The 16,686-nt window shown below is 37.1% G+C and overlaps 1 protein-coding gene across 1 annotated transcript; it reads right to left on the reverse strand.

Moving 5' to 3' along the window:
* Nucleotides 1–1,577: 1,577 nt before the first annotated feature.
* On the reverse strand, nucleotides 1,578–16,102 carry LOC129924470 (uncharacterized protein K02A2.6-like). The gene is made up of 3 exons (XM_056019045.1): nucleotides 12,723–16,102; nucleotides 7,003–7,055; nucleotides 1,578–1,645 (listed from the first exon to the last, which is right to left on the reverse strand). The coding sequence occupies exons 1-3, from the start codon at nucleotides 16,100–16,102 to the stop codon at nucleotides 1,578–1,580; spliced, it is 3,501 nt and encodes a 1,166-aa protein (XP_055875020.1).
* Nucleotides 16,103–16,686: the final 584 nt, after the last annotated feature.

Consider the following 16,686-nt stretch of genomic DNA (forward strand, 5'->3'; position numbering starts at 1 on the left):
ACCAGACAATCTGACCGTCAGGACATTCGTGTCACCAAATCTTGCTGTGGTGCTGAATGTGGAACAGACCACCGCCTCATCATCACAAAACTAAACATTCGTATTCAACCAAAGAGACGTCCGCAAAAATCAAAACCCCTAAAAAGGTTAAACACGGCCAGCTTAGCAGATGACAAAACTGAAAAGTCGCTTGCAGATGCGATAAAGAACTACCACAAGATTTAGTTTATCTATCATTGTATTCTCGCTGACTTGTATTTTTGGTGTGACCTGTTAAGATGGCAGACGCATCGCTCGTTGCTAGTGACAACGGAAGTGACATTATCGTCTGGTAAATTGTGATCTTTTCCAACTAAGCTAAAAATGACTGATCTGCTTCCTCTTTTTCTTATAGGTTCGAATATCTTCAAGACCATATATTTAGAGATGTGAGAATGTAAAAGGGGAAGATAAGAAACAGGTGGAGTTAGCTGTAAATGTACCTTTCTGAATTCTGGGTAGGGATTTATAATTATATCATCGATATTGTGTTAATATATTCAAAGACTGTATAGTTCTTTTCTATTCTCTAATTCGATGTATTCAGTGAAAGTATTCACGTTTCTTGTGTCTCTGACCACACTAGATCTAGACTCACTACAGCAAGAAAACCTAGATTCTTTTGGACTGTAATATTCGCAGTTTACCGCACTACCGATAGTCAGTGAAATACAATTCTACTAATCAATACTCTTGTTAATCTACTAGTTTATGTATATTAATGCTATCTTATACACTTAACTGTTTGCTAGTGCACTATGTTTTTAAATCTTATGGTCGTTTACTCCATATACTTTACTTATACCGAGTTGAAAAACAAAATTTCTCCCTCCCCGGCTTACTTCAACACTCTCACCAAGACCATTCGTTTTAGAAGGCCTGAACACTGACTTGCAACGTCACAACCTGTGGGAAGTTTAGACCAATAGCTCAGGTCAGTACGACGTGGCAACGAGCTATTGATCTAAACTGCCCACTGGTTGTGATGTTGCAGTTGAGTGTTGAGGCCTTCTATAACAAATGGTCTAGCTCTCACGCGTTGTTTACTTGTTTGGGAAGCAATTGATCTGAATAGGACTAAAAAAAAAATGTAAGAAGACATTTTGGTGATGAGACAATTTTGTGACTTCCTACACCCAAACAATTTCAACAGCAATGTTCACAATAACTTTCACAATAAGTAAGACTAAGACTTTCTTTTTAATGATCCGTATTGTCCATTCGCTATGATGCTAGGATCTTTTTTTTAACTAAAAAAAAAACAGCAACAAAAACATGTCACTAAAAAAGAACAGACACGACACACACAGACGTTCATTGAGGGACTGCAGACAGACATCTTGATCTTGGTGACATGGAACTAACCCAACAACTAGATTATCAATTCCCACGGCTTACTTGGACTGCTCTCTTGATATGCACTTTTTGTATGTGTCATCATCGCAACCACCGCAACATCTAGCTACGCCTCTGCTACCAACTTTTGTTGATTGCAATTTGTCTTCGTGTTTGGATTGGCCGAAAAGATTCGGATGCTATCATGGGTAGAGCGTATGAGTGTAGGGGTTAAAGGTTGGTGAGAGCCAGTTGAAGTTGAAATCAGGGACTGAGAAACAGAAGAATGGGTAGTTTTTTGGTTTTTTTTATTTTTTAAATCTTTTTTTTTAATTTTCAAGATGACATTATTTACTTACATCAAAAGCTGTCAATATCGTCAATAAAAGGTTACTTTCAATTTTTATTTAAAAGTAAGTTTGCTGAAGGTTTATTTAAGTTCCTTATTTAGAATATAATATACCTACAACGATTTAGTTGTCCTAGCTGTCTGAAGCTACAACCCAAAGACCGTGAAACCACATCTGGAAGATACAATAAAAGCACCGAAATTGAAGGCATACAAATCACATGATCAATAACATTCGAATCTTTGCTGGAGCCGCAGACTTCTATCACATACTCCTTTTCCGCATAATCACGTGTTCAGTTTATTGTGTAACGATTGGATGAGACCGAGTTGATATTCTAAAAATAAAAATATAAAAACAAAGTCATTGAAGGCTGATAGGACAAGAAGTGCTTGGATGATGCCGAAAGATCTAGACATTGGTGCCAGATTTTTGTGAGCGCGTTGGGTAGACCAGCAGAAGGTCATGCGTTAGGAAGCAGGCCGGCTTTTTTTGTGATAAATCTGGTTGATAAGACTCAGATGTCAATTGGGTTGGGTTTTTTTTGGGGGTGGGGGTATGATCAAATCAATACTCTTGTTTGCATACTAAAGGAAAGTGGTATTGGTAGTTGCCCAGACCCAAGGGGAGGCTACTACTTAAGGCGAACGAAGTGTAGAAAAGACACTCTGGACAAACACACATACACACCCGAACACAGTGAGATGCACACACACATACACGAGGAATAGGGCAATAATAATAGAGATGTGATTTTTTTCCGGTTTGGTTCTAGTCTTAGATGAAGGTTTCCCCATCCCTTACCCCCTCTCTCTCTCTCTCTCTCTCTCTTACTCTTTCACACACACGCACACGCCTATTCTGTCACTGGTTCTCTCTCCTTGAGTTTACAGAGATAATTACATTTGATACAACAAAGCCAAACCCACAGGAAACACCAGCGTAAAGTAAATAAACCCAAGAGGAAGAAAACAGAGCAAGGCAATACGATTGGTAGAAAACTGGATGACTTGGAAAAGGGAAGTGGGGTCTGTTAGGAAGATGGCTGTTACTTGGTTGCAAACTTTATTTGAAGAAACCATTTAATATGTGCAAGAAACAACTTTACGGAATAGCCTTGTAGAGAATCTACTTTCATCCAAGACAGAAGTCGAATACTAGCATTTAACATACGTAAAGGTTGACTTTTTTGTTTCCTAATGTGTGGGCCTAAGGGAAATATAACCAAAAACAACTCAGCCTGGGTACACCCTATAGAGGTATCTTGCCGGTCCCAGCCCGGGTAAAGGAGGAGGGGTGATCGTAAGGCTAGCAACCTCACATCACTAAACAATTGCTATGGAAACCGCAAATACATCGAACCAACTAGAACTTTGCCCGGAAGGTTCCTCTATGTATTAGTGAAAGCCCTCTGGAAGCTAGCACACCGACACACCTTCTTACGACTAAGACTTCAACCAGGATACTGACCTGGAACATCAGAACCCTTTATGGTAGTGGCAGAATAACAGGCACTGGATTGGAATCCGCAAGGAAAGAGGAAAATGTGCAGACCCAAGCAATCCTGTAAGAGGTCAGTCATCAATGAAGCTGAGGATACTGGAATGATATGGGAGCAGATGAAGAAAGCTGCTCAGATCCGCGTTCGGTGGAGAGGTGTGGGTGCGGTCCAGGGGCGGACTGGGTGTCAAAATTGGTTCGGTTATGTCTATACAATGCGGCCCACAAATTGTATGCCATATGATGTAAAAATAGTAAATAATAATAAGTAAGCACAGATTATTGCAATTTTAGTTATTTATTTATTAAAATAACAATAAAAAAATTAATGTAAGAAATAAATCCGGTACAAAGAATCGAACACTGTACTTTTGGTATGGAAAGTTAGTGCTCTATTCAAGTGCCACACGACAAACAAGGTAAACGAAATTCAAGGTTATTTATACTTACTTTAAATTAAATTTCTATCTGAAAGATAAATCTACAATTTTATAACTCAGTATTTTGTAAATATTGCTATTAAATGTTGACTTTATCTGAATGAAAACATTGTATAAGTTTTAAAACATTATTAGAGCACGTATAGTCCTTACACTATATTGACTTTCAAGATTCTAAATTTAGTAAAACTTTTATTACTTACACATAGATGACATCATTTCCAAAAGTTATCTACCTTTGAAAGAATGACCTACCTTTCTGTTTTTCTGTTTTATTTTTGCTGTAAAGGACATAGAGAACTCTATAGGTGTACATTATTTTTTGAATTTCTGGAGTTTTATGGCGCCACTCAGTGCAGCCAAGTGTAACGGGTACCTGACTTGAGTTGGGGAAAGCAAAGGCGGTTGGTCGTTGTGCTGCTTGTTAACCATTAGCCTAAGAAACAGATGACCTTCACATCAGCTGAAAGGGGAATTTCACTTTACTCACAAGGTCAAATACTGCTTTCTAAATGACGTGGAAAACTAGTTTGACTGTCTGCATCTTTGAGCTGTCTACGCACACATATCAGAACATTAGGTCCACGTGTTTGACGGTAATTTGATATCCTTACGTTCAGTAAAACTATTGTTGTCCAGATTATTTCATATTTTAGCAAAGCCTCTACTCTATGTATTGCGACCTAAGTCTAAATCTTTGTCGTTTTATGGCGTTGCGCCTGTTCATTTATCAATGCTCTCACCATAACGTTGGTGAATCTCTATTGTTAGTATAAAACATTTATAATTTTACAATTTTTTTTCGCACAGGATTTTAGCAATAGTTGCTTTTCATCTGACTTATTTTCTGCTCCTTCAATGTCGATGTTATAGTATTTTGATTCCAATTATCCTAACACATTGCTACACTGTTCAAGATAATAATTATATGAGTTGTGAAGGACTTCGTGCATATAGCTTATGTTATAACTGGGGGGCATATGTTTACGTAATTTATTTAATGAAAGCAAATAATTTAATATATTAATACTTTTAGCTATTATTTATTAAAATGATCAATACAAAATGTAATATGCAGACTATAAAATATAAATTTTGGATTCAAATTAAAAAACGTAAGTCTGACGAATCAAACTATTATTATATTCTCAAAAGCTGAATTTCAAATATTTATTTTTTAAAAAAATCCCATATTTAGATTGTATCTTATCTCTTTTATGTTCTGTTATTGACATTCTAAATGTTAGTTAACTTTACAGCATACAAAGGGAAACAACCGAAACAAAGTCATCTATTTTTTTTATCTTTCTTTTATTAGTTGAGCAACGTGGCGCCATCTTGTGACATACGATGGCACAGACGCGGCTTGTTTGTGGGAAAGAACTCGCTTGATGCATTTCAACGGAGAATGGAAAGTGGTGTATACGTCCGTGCCTTTTTTTTTTTTATTGAAAAACATAAATATAAAACAAAGCTAATAACTACACTATAGCTTTGCGCACAATGTTTTTCAATATAATTTCTAAATTGACTTTAATTTGTCGAAAGAAATATTGTTGACTGAACCCCTACCTACGGGTACTTAAGGTGATAGTTTAAAAATTCTCTGGAGCAAAGTATACAGATAACACTATCTATTTTGTTATATAGTTTGTTTTTCTTCAGCCTTTTATAAACATGTGTGGGCAAGATTGACAAATTCGCGTGTGGGAATGTATGCTGCTGTTAGTTAATAAATTCAGGACATTGTGTATGACTCTGAATGTCCTTGACAGTGCTAATACTTGGCTGAATCTCTTTCAAACAGAAAAAACAGTTACTTCTCAGTTTCCTGCACTGGCCGTTTTCAAGTGACGCTTGCTTCGAAAAGCTCATAAGTTCGACCTAATGTTTAGATTAGATAGGTTATAATGGACGGGAAAAAAATATATACGCGGGACGATCCGCCCAAAAGATGATAGTATGTATGTGCATACAATATGAATCACAAGTTTCTATGAAACAAAACTACACTGCTTCGGAAGACAACAAGAGTATCTAATATCTAGCGTAATGAAAAAAAATTAAACTAAGTTTGTGTGTTTGTGCGTGTGTATAAGTGTGAGTTACTAAAGACAATGCTTGATTATCTGCTGTCATAGTAGTGAGCCCTGTGACTATACAGTGGTAGAATAATTCAACACTTCAATCTTGTTTTTAAAATGTATGTAGAAACAAAACAAAACAAAAACATTTGCATATTTAAGTTTAGAAACTTTCTCTTTCAGAACACCAAAAGTTTCCGTCTGACCAATTAAAGTCACACTCCAGGTCTAAGATACGAATATATAATACAAACGTTAAGTCTATAGTATTCTATACGGTTCAGAGACGTGGCGAGTCACTAAAACAAATATGGAAAAGCTCCAGACCTTTGTTAACGGGTGCCTACTCAGATATTAGAAATTAGATGGCCAGAAAAGATAAAAATTCTGACAATTTGTGGGAGATAACTAGACAAAAGCACATAACTCAAGACATCAAAAGCGAAAGTGGAGCTGGATAGGACACACCCTCCGAAAACCAGCCACCAATGTTGCAAGGCAGGCACTTGATTGGAATCCGCAAGGAAGGAGGAAAGTGGGCAGACCCAAGCAAACCTGGAAGAGGTCAGTCATCAATGACGCTAAGGATACTGGAATGACATGGGAGCAGATACAGAAAGCTGCTCAGAACCGAGTTCGGTGGAGAGCTGTGGCTGCGGCCTCTGCTCCCCTGGGAGTGCACAGGATTATGTCAGTCCGGGCTAAGGTTATAATTACATTTGCAATAGCCTAGTGTTTGAGATCTTAAGATGACGGACCGACGGTCAGATGTACAGCACAAAACCAGTGGCAGCCTTTCCCTACTTGCCACAAAAAAAAAACACGAGTTAAATATGTCAGATATATCTTTTAGTTATGTCTGTTAGTTATGTCTGTTAGTTATGTCTGTTAGATATGTTTGTCACAGAAGATTACATTTATAAAGAGACGATGGTGTTCTCGGTGGAAAAAAAAAATTCTTTTTAAAACAAAAACTTAAACGTAGCCTGGCCATGTTCATGTCATAGAGTTATAACAGAACGTCTCCTTAGAGTGTGGGCTACGTTCATGTACACCTTCAACATAAAGTCTCTCTCTCTCTCTCTCTCTCTCTCTTCTCTCTCTCTCTCTCTCTCTTCCTTGTAATATAATCTAGTGCTTGAAGGTTTCCACACAAAATAAAATCGTTCATAGTCTTTAAAACTGTGACTTCTTGTTGATGGAGGTATTGCTTAGGATGCGAACACCTACCAACTACAGCCTACACCCACTGACCTAACAGCCACTGACCTAACAGCCACAATGCTGATGAAGTGTGAATACAACAACTGGTTAGAAAATAGCATTTCAAAAAAAAAAAAAAACTTGTGGGTGGGGCATCATGCTTAGGGCGCTGCATTTGTGCATCTTTTTCCTTTAGATGGGTGTTGTTGTTGTTGTTATTGTTGTTTGTACAGTGTGGAATCAGAGCTAAAAAAAAAAAAAAAACTTAGTGCGCACATGCCCGGATGTAACCCATTGTGACGTGTCTCAGACATTTTCTGATCTTGAAAACGTCAAAAAATAGACAGCCAGAGATCGATACCTGAAGGCGAGACAAAAAGATTAAAAAAAAAAAAAAGTTTATGTTGTGCATTGAATTAAGGTATATTGTGTGAATAGGCACTATTTGATCATGTCGACCCTGCGAAGGTACTGGGCTTTGTCCGGGAGGTGGGGTTGTCTGCGGAGGTTTGATTTGTGATAGGGCAAAGAAATTGTGTACATATAATATTTACAACAGACTTTTATTAAATTAATTTTTTTTTTACTATTTGTACTATCCAAATTGCAAATAGACCTTGTTTTTAATGACTTAACTATATAAAATTTTGTTCTTTGAAGGGAAATAACCCTTGAGGGATTACGGGCACGACATGGCCTAAATTGTACTGATGTTCCAAAAACCCAAAATACAAAAACAAATATACCAACTTTGTCCTCCTAACTTGAGTTCGATCTATGAAAAAAAAAAAAGGCGGCGGTGGACCAGGTCACCTTTTGATTGCTACATACAAAATTGGTGCATACCAATCATTTTATTGCTGCTTTTTTGTCACAGCTATCAAATTCTCTAATGAAAAATCATAGTCAATTCTCCTTATAATTTAATAATATTGATAAACAATATATTATACACTACAGTACATATTTGTTGGTCATTAGTCTCTGTATTTGAACTTTCTCCTGGATGTATTGAACAGTTTCATGCATTGAGACAAATCAATCAGAAGCAATGTTTTCGGTGTCACCGGTCTACGCACTACGGAAGTATGGATAAACGAAGCAGTTCATCAACTCTTTTCTACAGCTCTAGGAAATAAAACTGTTTCCAGAGTGCGAATCAATTCATTCCTTTCATTCCGTTTATTATTATTATTATTATGTTAGAAATGAACTAGTAGTCATTCTCTGGCACTGCCAGGGTCGAGTTTCGCTAAAGAGAAACAAAATTCATCGTAGTCCCTTTAACAGGAATTTTCTGGTGATGTGGCAGGTCTGCAGCAGTACCGCCCTCTGACAGGCAACGAGGATGTTCCTAGGAATGTTAAGGGCCTTGAAGGTGTCTGTGAGGTCAGTTGTTATTATCCCCTCGGTTGATATAACAATGGGGTATTGTTGTTTTAGATAATTTCCATAGACGCTTAATCTCCAAGTCTAGGTTCCCATATTTTCTTTGTTTTTCTATCTCAGTTTTTCTTAAATTATGAGACAGTGGTACGGCGATATCGATAATGGTAGCGGTTTTTTCTTTTTTATCGATGAACAGCAGGTCCGGGAGATTGAAATCTACCGTTGTGTCGGTCAGAATAGGCCTATCCCAGTACAGCAGATGTTCAGTAGACTCGAGAACCTCTTGTGGAGAGTATTTATAATAAGGAGGAGTGTCCTTACCGATCAAATTGTACGTCAAAGCCAGGTGTTGGTGTATTAACTTTGCAACTTGGTTATGGCGACCTAGGTAGGCAGATTCTGATAGGGCTGGACATCCTGCCATAATGTGTTCAATCCACTCGCCCACATTTCCACATTTTCGGCATTTGTCGACAACATTGAGTTTCAGGATATACTTCTCGTAATTTTTTGTCCTGATTACTCTGTCCTGTATTGCTGTAACAAAGCCTTCTGTTTCAGGGTAGAAATGACCTGCTTTGAGCCATGTTAAGGAAGCAGCCTTGTCGATGTTGTCCCCATGTAATAAAGCCGGAAATTTTCCGTGGAGTGTTTTTCTTCCCATTGGCGAATCTCATGCCCGACGTCGTCCAAACCGACATTAACATCAACATTGTTTAGGTTCGAAGTGGTTGCATCATAGTCGTATTTCCGTAGGAAGGAAACTAACATTGCTGGAGGCGTGCAGTTTTGATCGTAGTTTTAAAACTTACGTCTTGCACAGTTTGAAGATGTTCTGCAATCCACGTCCTTCAGGGGCAGGTATGGTGGAGGACTTGGGGTGTAAACATCGGGATTTGGTTAATAATTTCCTCGTGAGTCTGTCAATGTCATGTAAGTCGGTGTCTATTTCATGATTTCTATTGCACAAAGAACCACTGGGACGGCCCAGCTATTTATTGCAGTGATGAGGTTACTGAGGAGATGTTTTGTGTTGAGAATTTTATGAACTCTATTATTATTATTATTTGCGTACCTGAAGCGAAGTTTCTATACCAACATTTCGTGCGATGTATCGATTCAATTGTCAGTTTAACACTGACAACGTCCAAATGTGTGCACGTCAAACAAACAATCACAGCTATAGCTGCTATGACACTATCGACTTGACATTTGTACATGTGTGAAAACACCTTGTTGACAGTAACAGGAACCCAGCTGTGGAGTTCTGTTACGCTAAACATGGCTGGAGGATGTTTTAAAGGTTGGGATAGAATCTGGTCACTGCACACAATTTACTGCTATTCTTAGCACTAACCTAAATATGTTATGTGAATTGTACGCACGTCTATAGCACTATTTGTACTTGTTAACTATTTTCACACGCCAACTATTTATACTTGTTAACTGTAAATCAGAGAAGAATGCGGGCTTGTATTTTATTCATTTAAAACTTTTAAAAGCTTATAGTGTTTTACCTTTTTGGACCGTTGAGTTACCACACATGATCTGTTGACCACCTCTGTCCATTTCTCTTTTTTTACCAAAATTAGAGTCGTTTTTATTAACAGGGATTCTCATCTTTTCTTTTGTCTACCTCTTCTTCTTTTCCTTGGTACTGTTCCCTGCAGAAAGATCTCACCACGCCCTATGGATCTGATGATAAGGCCGTGAAGTCTTGGCTTGCAGTTGTTTTTTATATTGGCTAGAACCAGAAGGTCATTAATCTTTATACAAAATATAATTTTAATTTTTGATCAACAGATTTAATAAATAGTTTCGTATTTTAAATTTTCAAGTAAGCCAGTGTTTACGTATGTACTGTGTGTAAATCAGCAGAAGTACTTTAAGGGTCACGTGGCGCGATTCAAACACTATAAAGATCAAGGGATAACATTTTAGATTAATAATTTTCAACAACAGAAGATTTGGATCTAGACATCTAGATCATAGACATCTAGATCATAGACTTATAGATCATAGACATCTAGATCATAGACATCTAGATCATAGACATCTAGATCATAGGCTTATAGATTATAGACATCTAGATCATAGACTTATAGATCATAGACATCTAGATCATAGACGTATAGATCATAGACATCTAGATCATAGACTTATAGATCATAGACATCTAGATCATAGACATCTAGATCATAGACTTATAGATCATAGACATCTAGATCATAGACATCTAGATCATAGACTTATATATCATAGACTTATAGATCATAGACATCTAGACCATAGACTTATAGATTATAGACATCTAGATCATAGACTTATAGATCATAGACATCTAGATCATAGACATCTAGATCATAGACATCTAGATCATAGACATCTAGATCATAGACTTATAGATTATAGACATCTAGATCATAGACTTATAGATCATAGACATCTAGATCATAGACTTATAGATTATAGACATCTAGATCATAGACTTATAGATCATAGACATCTAGATCATAGACTTATAGATTATAGACATCTAGATCATAGACTTATAGATCATAGACATCTAGATCATAGACTTATAGATCATAGACATCTAGATCATAGACTTATAGATCATAGACATCTAGATCATAGACATCTAGATCATAGACATCTAGATCATAGACATCTAGATCATAGACTTATAGATCATAGACATCTAGATCATAGACATATAGATCATAGACTTATAGATCATAGACATCTAGATCATAGACTTATAGATCATAGACTTATAGATCATAGACATCTAGATCATAGACTTATAGATCATAGACATCTAGATCATAGACTTATAGATCATAGACATCTAGATCATAGACATCTAGATCATAGACATCTAGATCATAGACATCTAGATCATAGACTTATAGATCATAGACATCTAGATCATAGACTTATAGATCATAGACATCTAGATCATAGACTTATAGATCATAGACATCTAGATCATAGACAACTAGATCATAGACATCTAGATCATAGACATCTAGATCATGGACATCTAGATCATAGACTTATAGATCATAGACATCAAGTTCATAGACATCTAGATCATAGACATCTAGATCATAGACATCTAGATCATAGACTTATAGATCATAGACATCTAGATCATAGACATCTAGATTATAGACTTATAGATCATAGACTTATAGATCATAGACATCTAGATCATAGACTTATAGATCATAGACTTATAGATCATGAACATCTAGATCATAGACTTATAGATCATAGACATCTAGATCATAGACTTATAGATCATAGACATCTAGATCATAGACATCTAGATCATAGACTTATAGATCATAGACATCTAGATCATAGACTTATAGATCATAGACATCTAGATCATAGACTTATAGATCATAGACATCTAGATCATAGACAACTAGATCATAGACATCTAGATCATAGACATCTAGATCATGGACATCTAGATCATAGACATCTAGATCATAGACATCTAGATCATAGACTTATAGATCATAGACATCTAGATCATAGACTTATAGTTCTAAATTATACTAGACTGGACATGGACATTTTTTAACACTAAAAAAAATGTCGTGAATTTTTTTTAGAAAGTTGGATCAAGGCGTTGTTTTGTAAAGTAGTTAAAAGAAGTAAAGTTGTTTGTTGCTTTTTTTCGCCCCTAACCTATGCAACATATAATTTAATTTGTAGACCTAGATGATAGATCTAGTAATTGAACATCAAAAAAAAAAAAGAATACTCTAGTCTCATAGTGATTATTTTGCAATTTTCAGATAGGCCTACATTATCTAGAAAAATCTAGGTAATCAATCTATTTAAATGTACTTAAGATGATTTAAATCAACATGAATTATTTCGATCTAGGATTTTTGAAACATTATCTCAATGGAAACAAACAGGAAATGGCTTTGTTTCATATATTTGCTTCAATATCCGAGAAATGATTTTGCATTATTTCTAAACTTTGAAAACTAAAGATCATTACTTTTCTAAGACAGAAAAGATTGATTGGGGCTGTTACGATGGACACTTAAATATACATACACTTGAAATAATGACACTCTCAGGTAAACACAAACAAGTTTAATTAGTCATCTTAATTACTAGAGTAGTTTCCCCTGTGCATGGGCACAACTCTTCCTAACCTATAACATTCCATCAACATCCCCTCTCCTCCCAAAAAAAAAAAAAAAACTAAAAAAAAAGGAAAGTTGCAACAAAAAAATAATAATAATACAAAAATAAAAAATAATATAATCAAATTGACAAAAAGTAAATATGTTCCAAGTGAAATAACTAAACTCAAATCAACAAAACTATTTTCAACAGTAAATATGTACAGTTTATAAACATAGTCTTCATATCTCGACGTTTTCTGGAGAGTGGCCCTAGGTCGCAGAGAGTACTGATGAGTGTTTTGGGCGTTGGGTGGACTGTTAATACACTCATTCTCTGCGTCTCGGAAAATGTCAGAACAATTACTTTCTCTGTCTTGAGAAAAGTCTATGATGTTAGTGGTGTCAGGTCTTAGGTGCCTTCTGTTTCTTTGGTACTTAAAACCATTTTCACCTTCTATAATGTACGCACGTTCGTTCACTTTCCGACATACTCTGCCTTGTCTCCAGGTAGTATCGTTTGGCGATTGATAGAAGACTTTCTGTCCGACGTTTATAAGCTTCATGTCACGAGCTGTTTTGTTGTAGTGTTTTCTAACACTTTGCTGTCGCTTCTCCCGTTTGGCCGTGGCTTCTTGGTGTGACATTCTTGCAGGATGCTCTCTTCTTGGCAATAGCGTTCTTGTTGCCCTTCCAAAGAGCATCTGAGCCGGACTTAAATTGGTATCTTGCCTGGGTGTATTTCTAAACTCTAGTAGGGCTTCATAAGCATCTGATTTACTTTCTTTGGATTTTTTCATCAGATTCTTTAATATTTTCACTGCTGCCTCTGCCTTGCCATTTGACTGATGATGTCCTGGTGAGGATTTTAAATGGTGGACACCCCATGCTTCCATAAATGCGGTGAATTCAGCAGATGAAAACTGAGGTCCAAAATCACTGATGCACACTTTGGGGACCCCATATCTGGCAAACAAATTTTTTAGTTTTCTTATAACAACTTGACTTGTTGTCGTGTGCAAATGTTCTACTTCAATAAAATTTGAATAGTAGTCTACTATGGCAAGGTATTGTTGGTCAAATATTTGAAACAAATCTATTCCAACTTTGTCCCAGGGATTTGAACCCTCATTATGCTGTATTAAGCTTTCTTTCTGGTTTGCAGGTTTACTTTGCTGACAAGGTTGGCATGCATTGGCTATTTCTTTTATTCTTGCCGCTATTCCCGGCCAGAAAACTGCGTCCCTTGCTCTTCTCATCATGGCATCATACCCTAAATGTGCTGCATGTAGTTTGGTTTCAACTTCTTTTCTTAATGCTCTTGGGATAATTATTCTCTCCCCTTTCATTAGAAGGCCATCTTCATAGGTCAGTACATCTGCAAGTGACCAATACTGTTTAAGTTCTGGTATAATATGATGCTTGTCTGGCCAACCATTCAGTATGTACTGTTTCAACATCTGCATCTCATTGTCTATTTTGACTGCATCTTTAACTTTATTTAACATTATATCTGGGAGGGCCAGTACTACAGTGTTGATAGAGGTGTCAGGAAAATCTTCCTGCTCTGGCAAAGGGTCTCTGCTTAGCGTGTCGGCAATCTGTAATCTGTTTCCTTTGGTATACTGGTACTGAACATCGTATCGGTACAAACGCATCATTAAGCTTTGAAGCCTTTTAGGTGCACAACTGAGGGGTTTATTGAGTATATTTTCCAATGGTTTATGATCATTCTGTATTATTATTGTTCTGGCGTACGTGTACTGGTCAAATTTTTCTAGAGCTACTACTACAGCCAAGAGTTCCTTTTCGATTTGAGCCCACTTTTTCTGAGGCTCTGTGAGTGATCTTGATGTGTATGCTATGGGTTTGTCATCTTGTAGTAGTACAGCTCCTAAGCCATTTTGACTGCTGTCCGCCTGAATAGTTACTTTCTTCTCCGGGTCGAAATAACTTAGAGTTCCATGATTGGATATCTTCTGTTTGACACTATTAAATGCTTTCTCACAGTCATTCGACCACACGAATAGCTTGTGTTTCTTAGTCAGTTCTGTTATTGGTTGTAGGTCTGCTGAAAGACCTGGGATGAATCTTGATAGATATTGTATCATTCCACAAAATCTCCGAACCGATGTAATGTCTTCAGGGGTTTTTAGATTTGTTATGGCTCTCACCTTGTTTGGGTCTACTTTTATTCCTGACTGGGAAATAATGTGTCCCAGAAACACAATTTCTGACTTTCGGAATGCTGATTTCTTTTCATTTAGTCTGATGTTTTTTTCCTTGAGCCTATTGAGTAATTTTGATAGGTTTTCCTCATGATTTTTGTGAGCCTCTTCTACTGTGTCCCCCTTTCCAATTACCATTATATCATCCACCACGTTAAAACATCCTGTTAGTCCCTCCAACGCATCATTCAAATGTCTTTGAAAGACTTCCGAGCTTACTTTGAGACCAAAAGGAAGTCTATTCCATTTGTATCTACCGAATGGGGTCGCCATTGCAGTGAGACCTGATGAGTCCGGGTCTAGTTTGATATGCCAAAAAGCTTCCTGAATGTCGACTTTGCTAAATATCTTGGCGTTACCCATTTCAGCCAAAATGTCTTCTAGTGTTGTTAGGTTGTAATGCTCTCTCAGTAGTGCCTTGTTCAATGGTTGAGGATCAATGCAGATTCTGATACTGCCATCTGATTTCTCTACCAATGCCATTTGGCTAACCCACTCTGTGGGTTCAGTTATTCTTTCCAGAATTCCTCGTTGAACTAATGAGTTTAGTTCAGCTCTGACTTTCTCTTTTAATGCTATCGGAATTCTTCTACATGGTAGGACTTTGGGCTTCACTGTTTTGTCTATTTTCAATGTAGCCACGCCCAAGTCACCGAGTGCGTCAATGTTTCGATGTTTGTTTCCTGTGGCTTCCACTTTGGCAATAAATCGATCTTCATTTATGTGAATGAGTTCCATCTTCCTCAGTGTTGATAATCCTAGCAGGCATGTTAGATCATTTGGTACTACCACATAGTCTACATTGAATTTCTCATTGGTCTTTAGATTGGTGGTTACCAACGTAGCTTTTCCTTTTGGCTCCATTACCGTCTTATTCCACATAGTTAACCTCTGGGACGTCGGTACTATCTGGTCTGGGCACACATATTTTTCGTTTATGGTATTGACGTCGGCGGCACTGTCCACTTGGAATCTGACTCTTTGGTTGTTGATCATCATAACGGCCGTCATCCTATGCTTTTTGGGGCCATTCATTGCCATTACCCATTCAGTTTGGAGTGTAACTTCATCTTCTTCTGTATCTGAGTCTATGTTGCTCTGTGTCTTTGCCTGAGTAATGCTGTATATTTTCTTTTTGCAGACTGAGGCGAAATGATTCCTGCCTCCACAAATGTGACATGATTTTCCCCAGGCCGGACATTTTTCCTTTATGTATTCATGGTCGCCCTTGCAAAATGTACATGTTTTCCTTTGTCTTGGCCCTTTGTCACTCTGTTGATATTCCTTCCTGTATTTTGGGCCTGACTTAGATGTTGAGATTATTTCAATCGTTGGTGTGTCCAAAAGTTCGTTTCTTCCTTCTCTGATATCTTTCATTTGCCTTTGTGATCTTTCATATATCCTACACACATCTATGCATTTCTGTAGGGTTAGTTTATCGTCTTGCAACAGTTTCGTCTTCAATTTTTCACTTCTAACCCCTAAGATAATTCAGTCCCTAATCAGACTCTCTTCTAGTCTATCAAAATTGCAGCTGCTTGCTTGCCAGTTTCTTCAGGGCAGTTATGTACGAGTCAATGTTCTCGTCCTCCTCTTGTCCTCCTCTCGTATTGAAGACATATCTCTCATATGTTTCATTGGTTCTCCCAACATAGAACTCTTCAAAACTCTTTAAAATTTCATTTATTTTTGTCTCCTGCCCTTTTCCAAATGAATCAGACACGTCTGCTGCCTCACTTCCAATTATGGTCATTAGTGTTGCTACACGTATATCTTCTGTCTCTGTAGTGAGTTTCGTGGCCTTTTCATAGTTATCCCAGTCTCTTCTGAATCTTTTCCAATTGGCCGCCATATTGCCTGTTTGTAATAGCGGTTGTGGTACTGGGAAATATCTGTTAGAAGTTGCCATTTTAGCTACTGATTTCTTATATTTTCCTCCAAGTTTCTCTAGGTTATCGTTT

Source organism: Biomphalaria glabrata, chromosome 1 (genome assembly GCF_947242115.1).
Source record: "Biomphalaria glabrata chromosome 1, xgBioGlab47.1, whole genome shotgun sequence".
NCBI classification, from domain to species: Eukaryota; Metazoa; Mollusca; class Gastropoda; family Planorbidae; genus Biomphalaria; species Biomphalaria glabrata.

Bases quoted from the DNA above. Each gene is read 5' to 3' on its own strand.
- LOC129924470 (XM_056019045.1), bottom strand. From the start codon at position 16,102: ATGAAAGATATCAGAGAAGGAAGAAACGAACTTTTGGACACACCAACG. The intron at 7,056-12,722 runs GTACATATTTAC...TTTTCTAACCAG, and splicing joins GAAGACTATGTTTATAAACT to TTGTTGTATTCACACTTCAT. The intron at 1,646-7,002 runs GTCAGTGGGTGT...TCTGTTTCTCAG, and splicing joins GTTAGGTCAGTGGCTGTTAG to TCCCTGATTTCAACTTCAAC.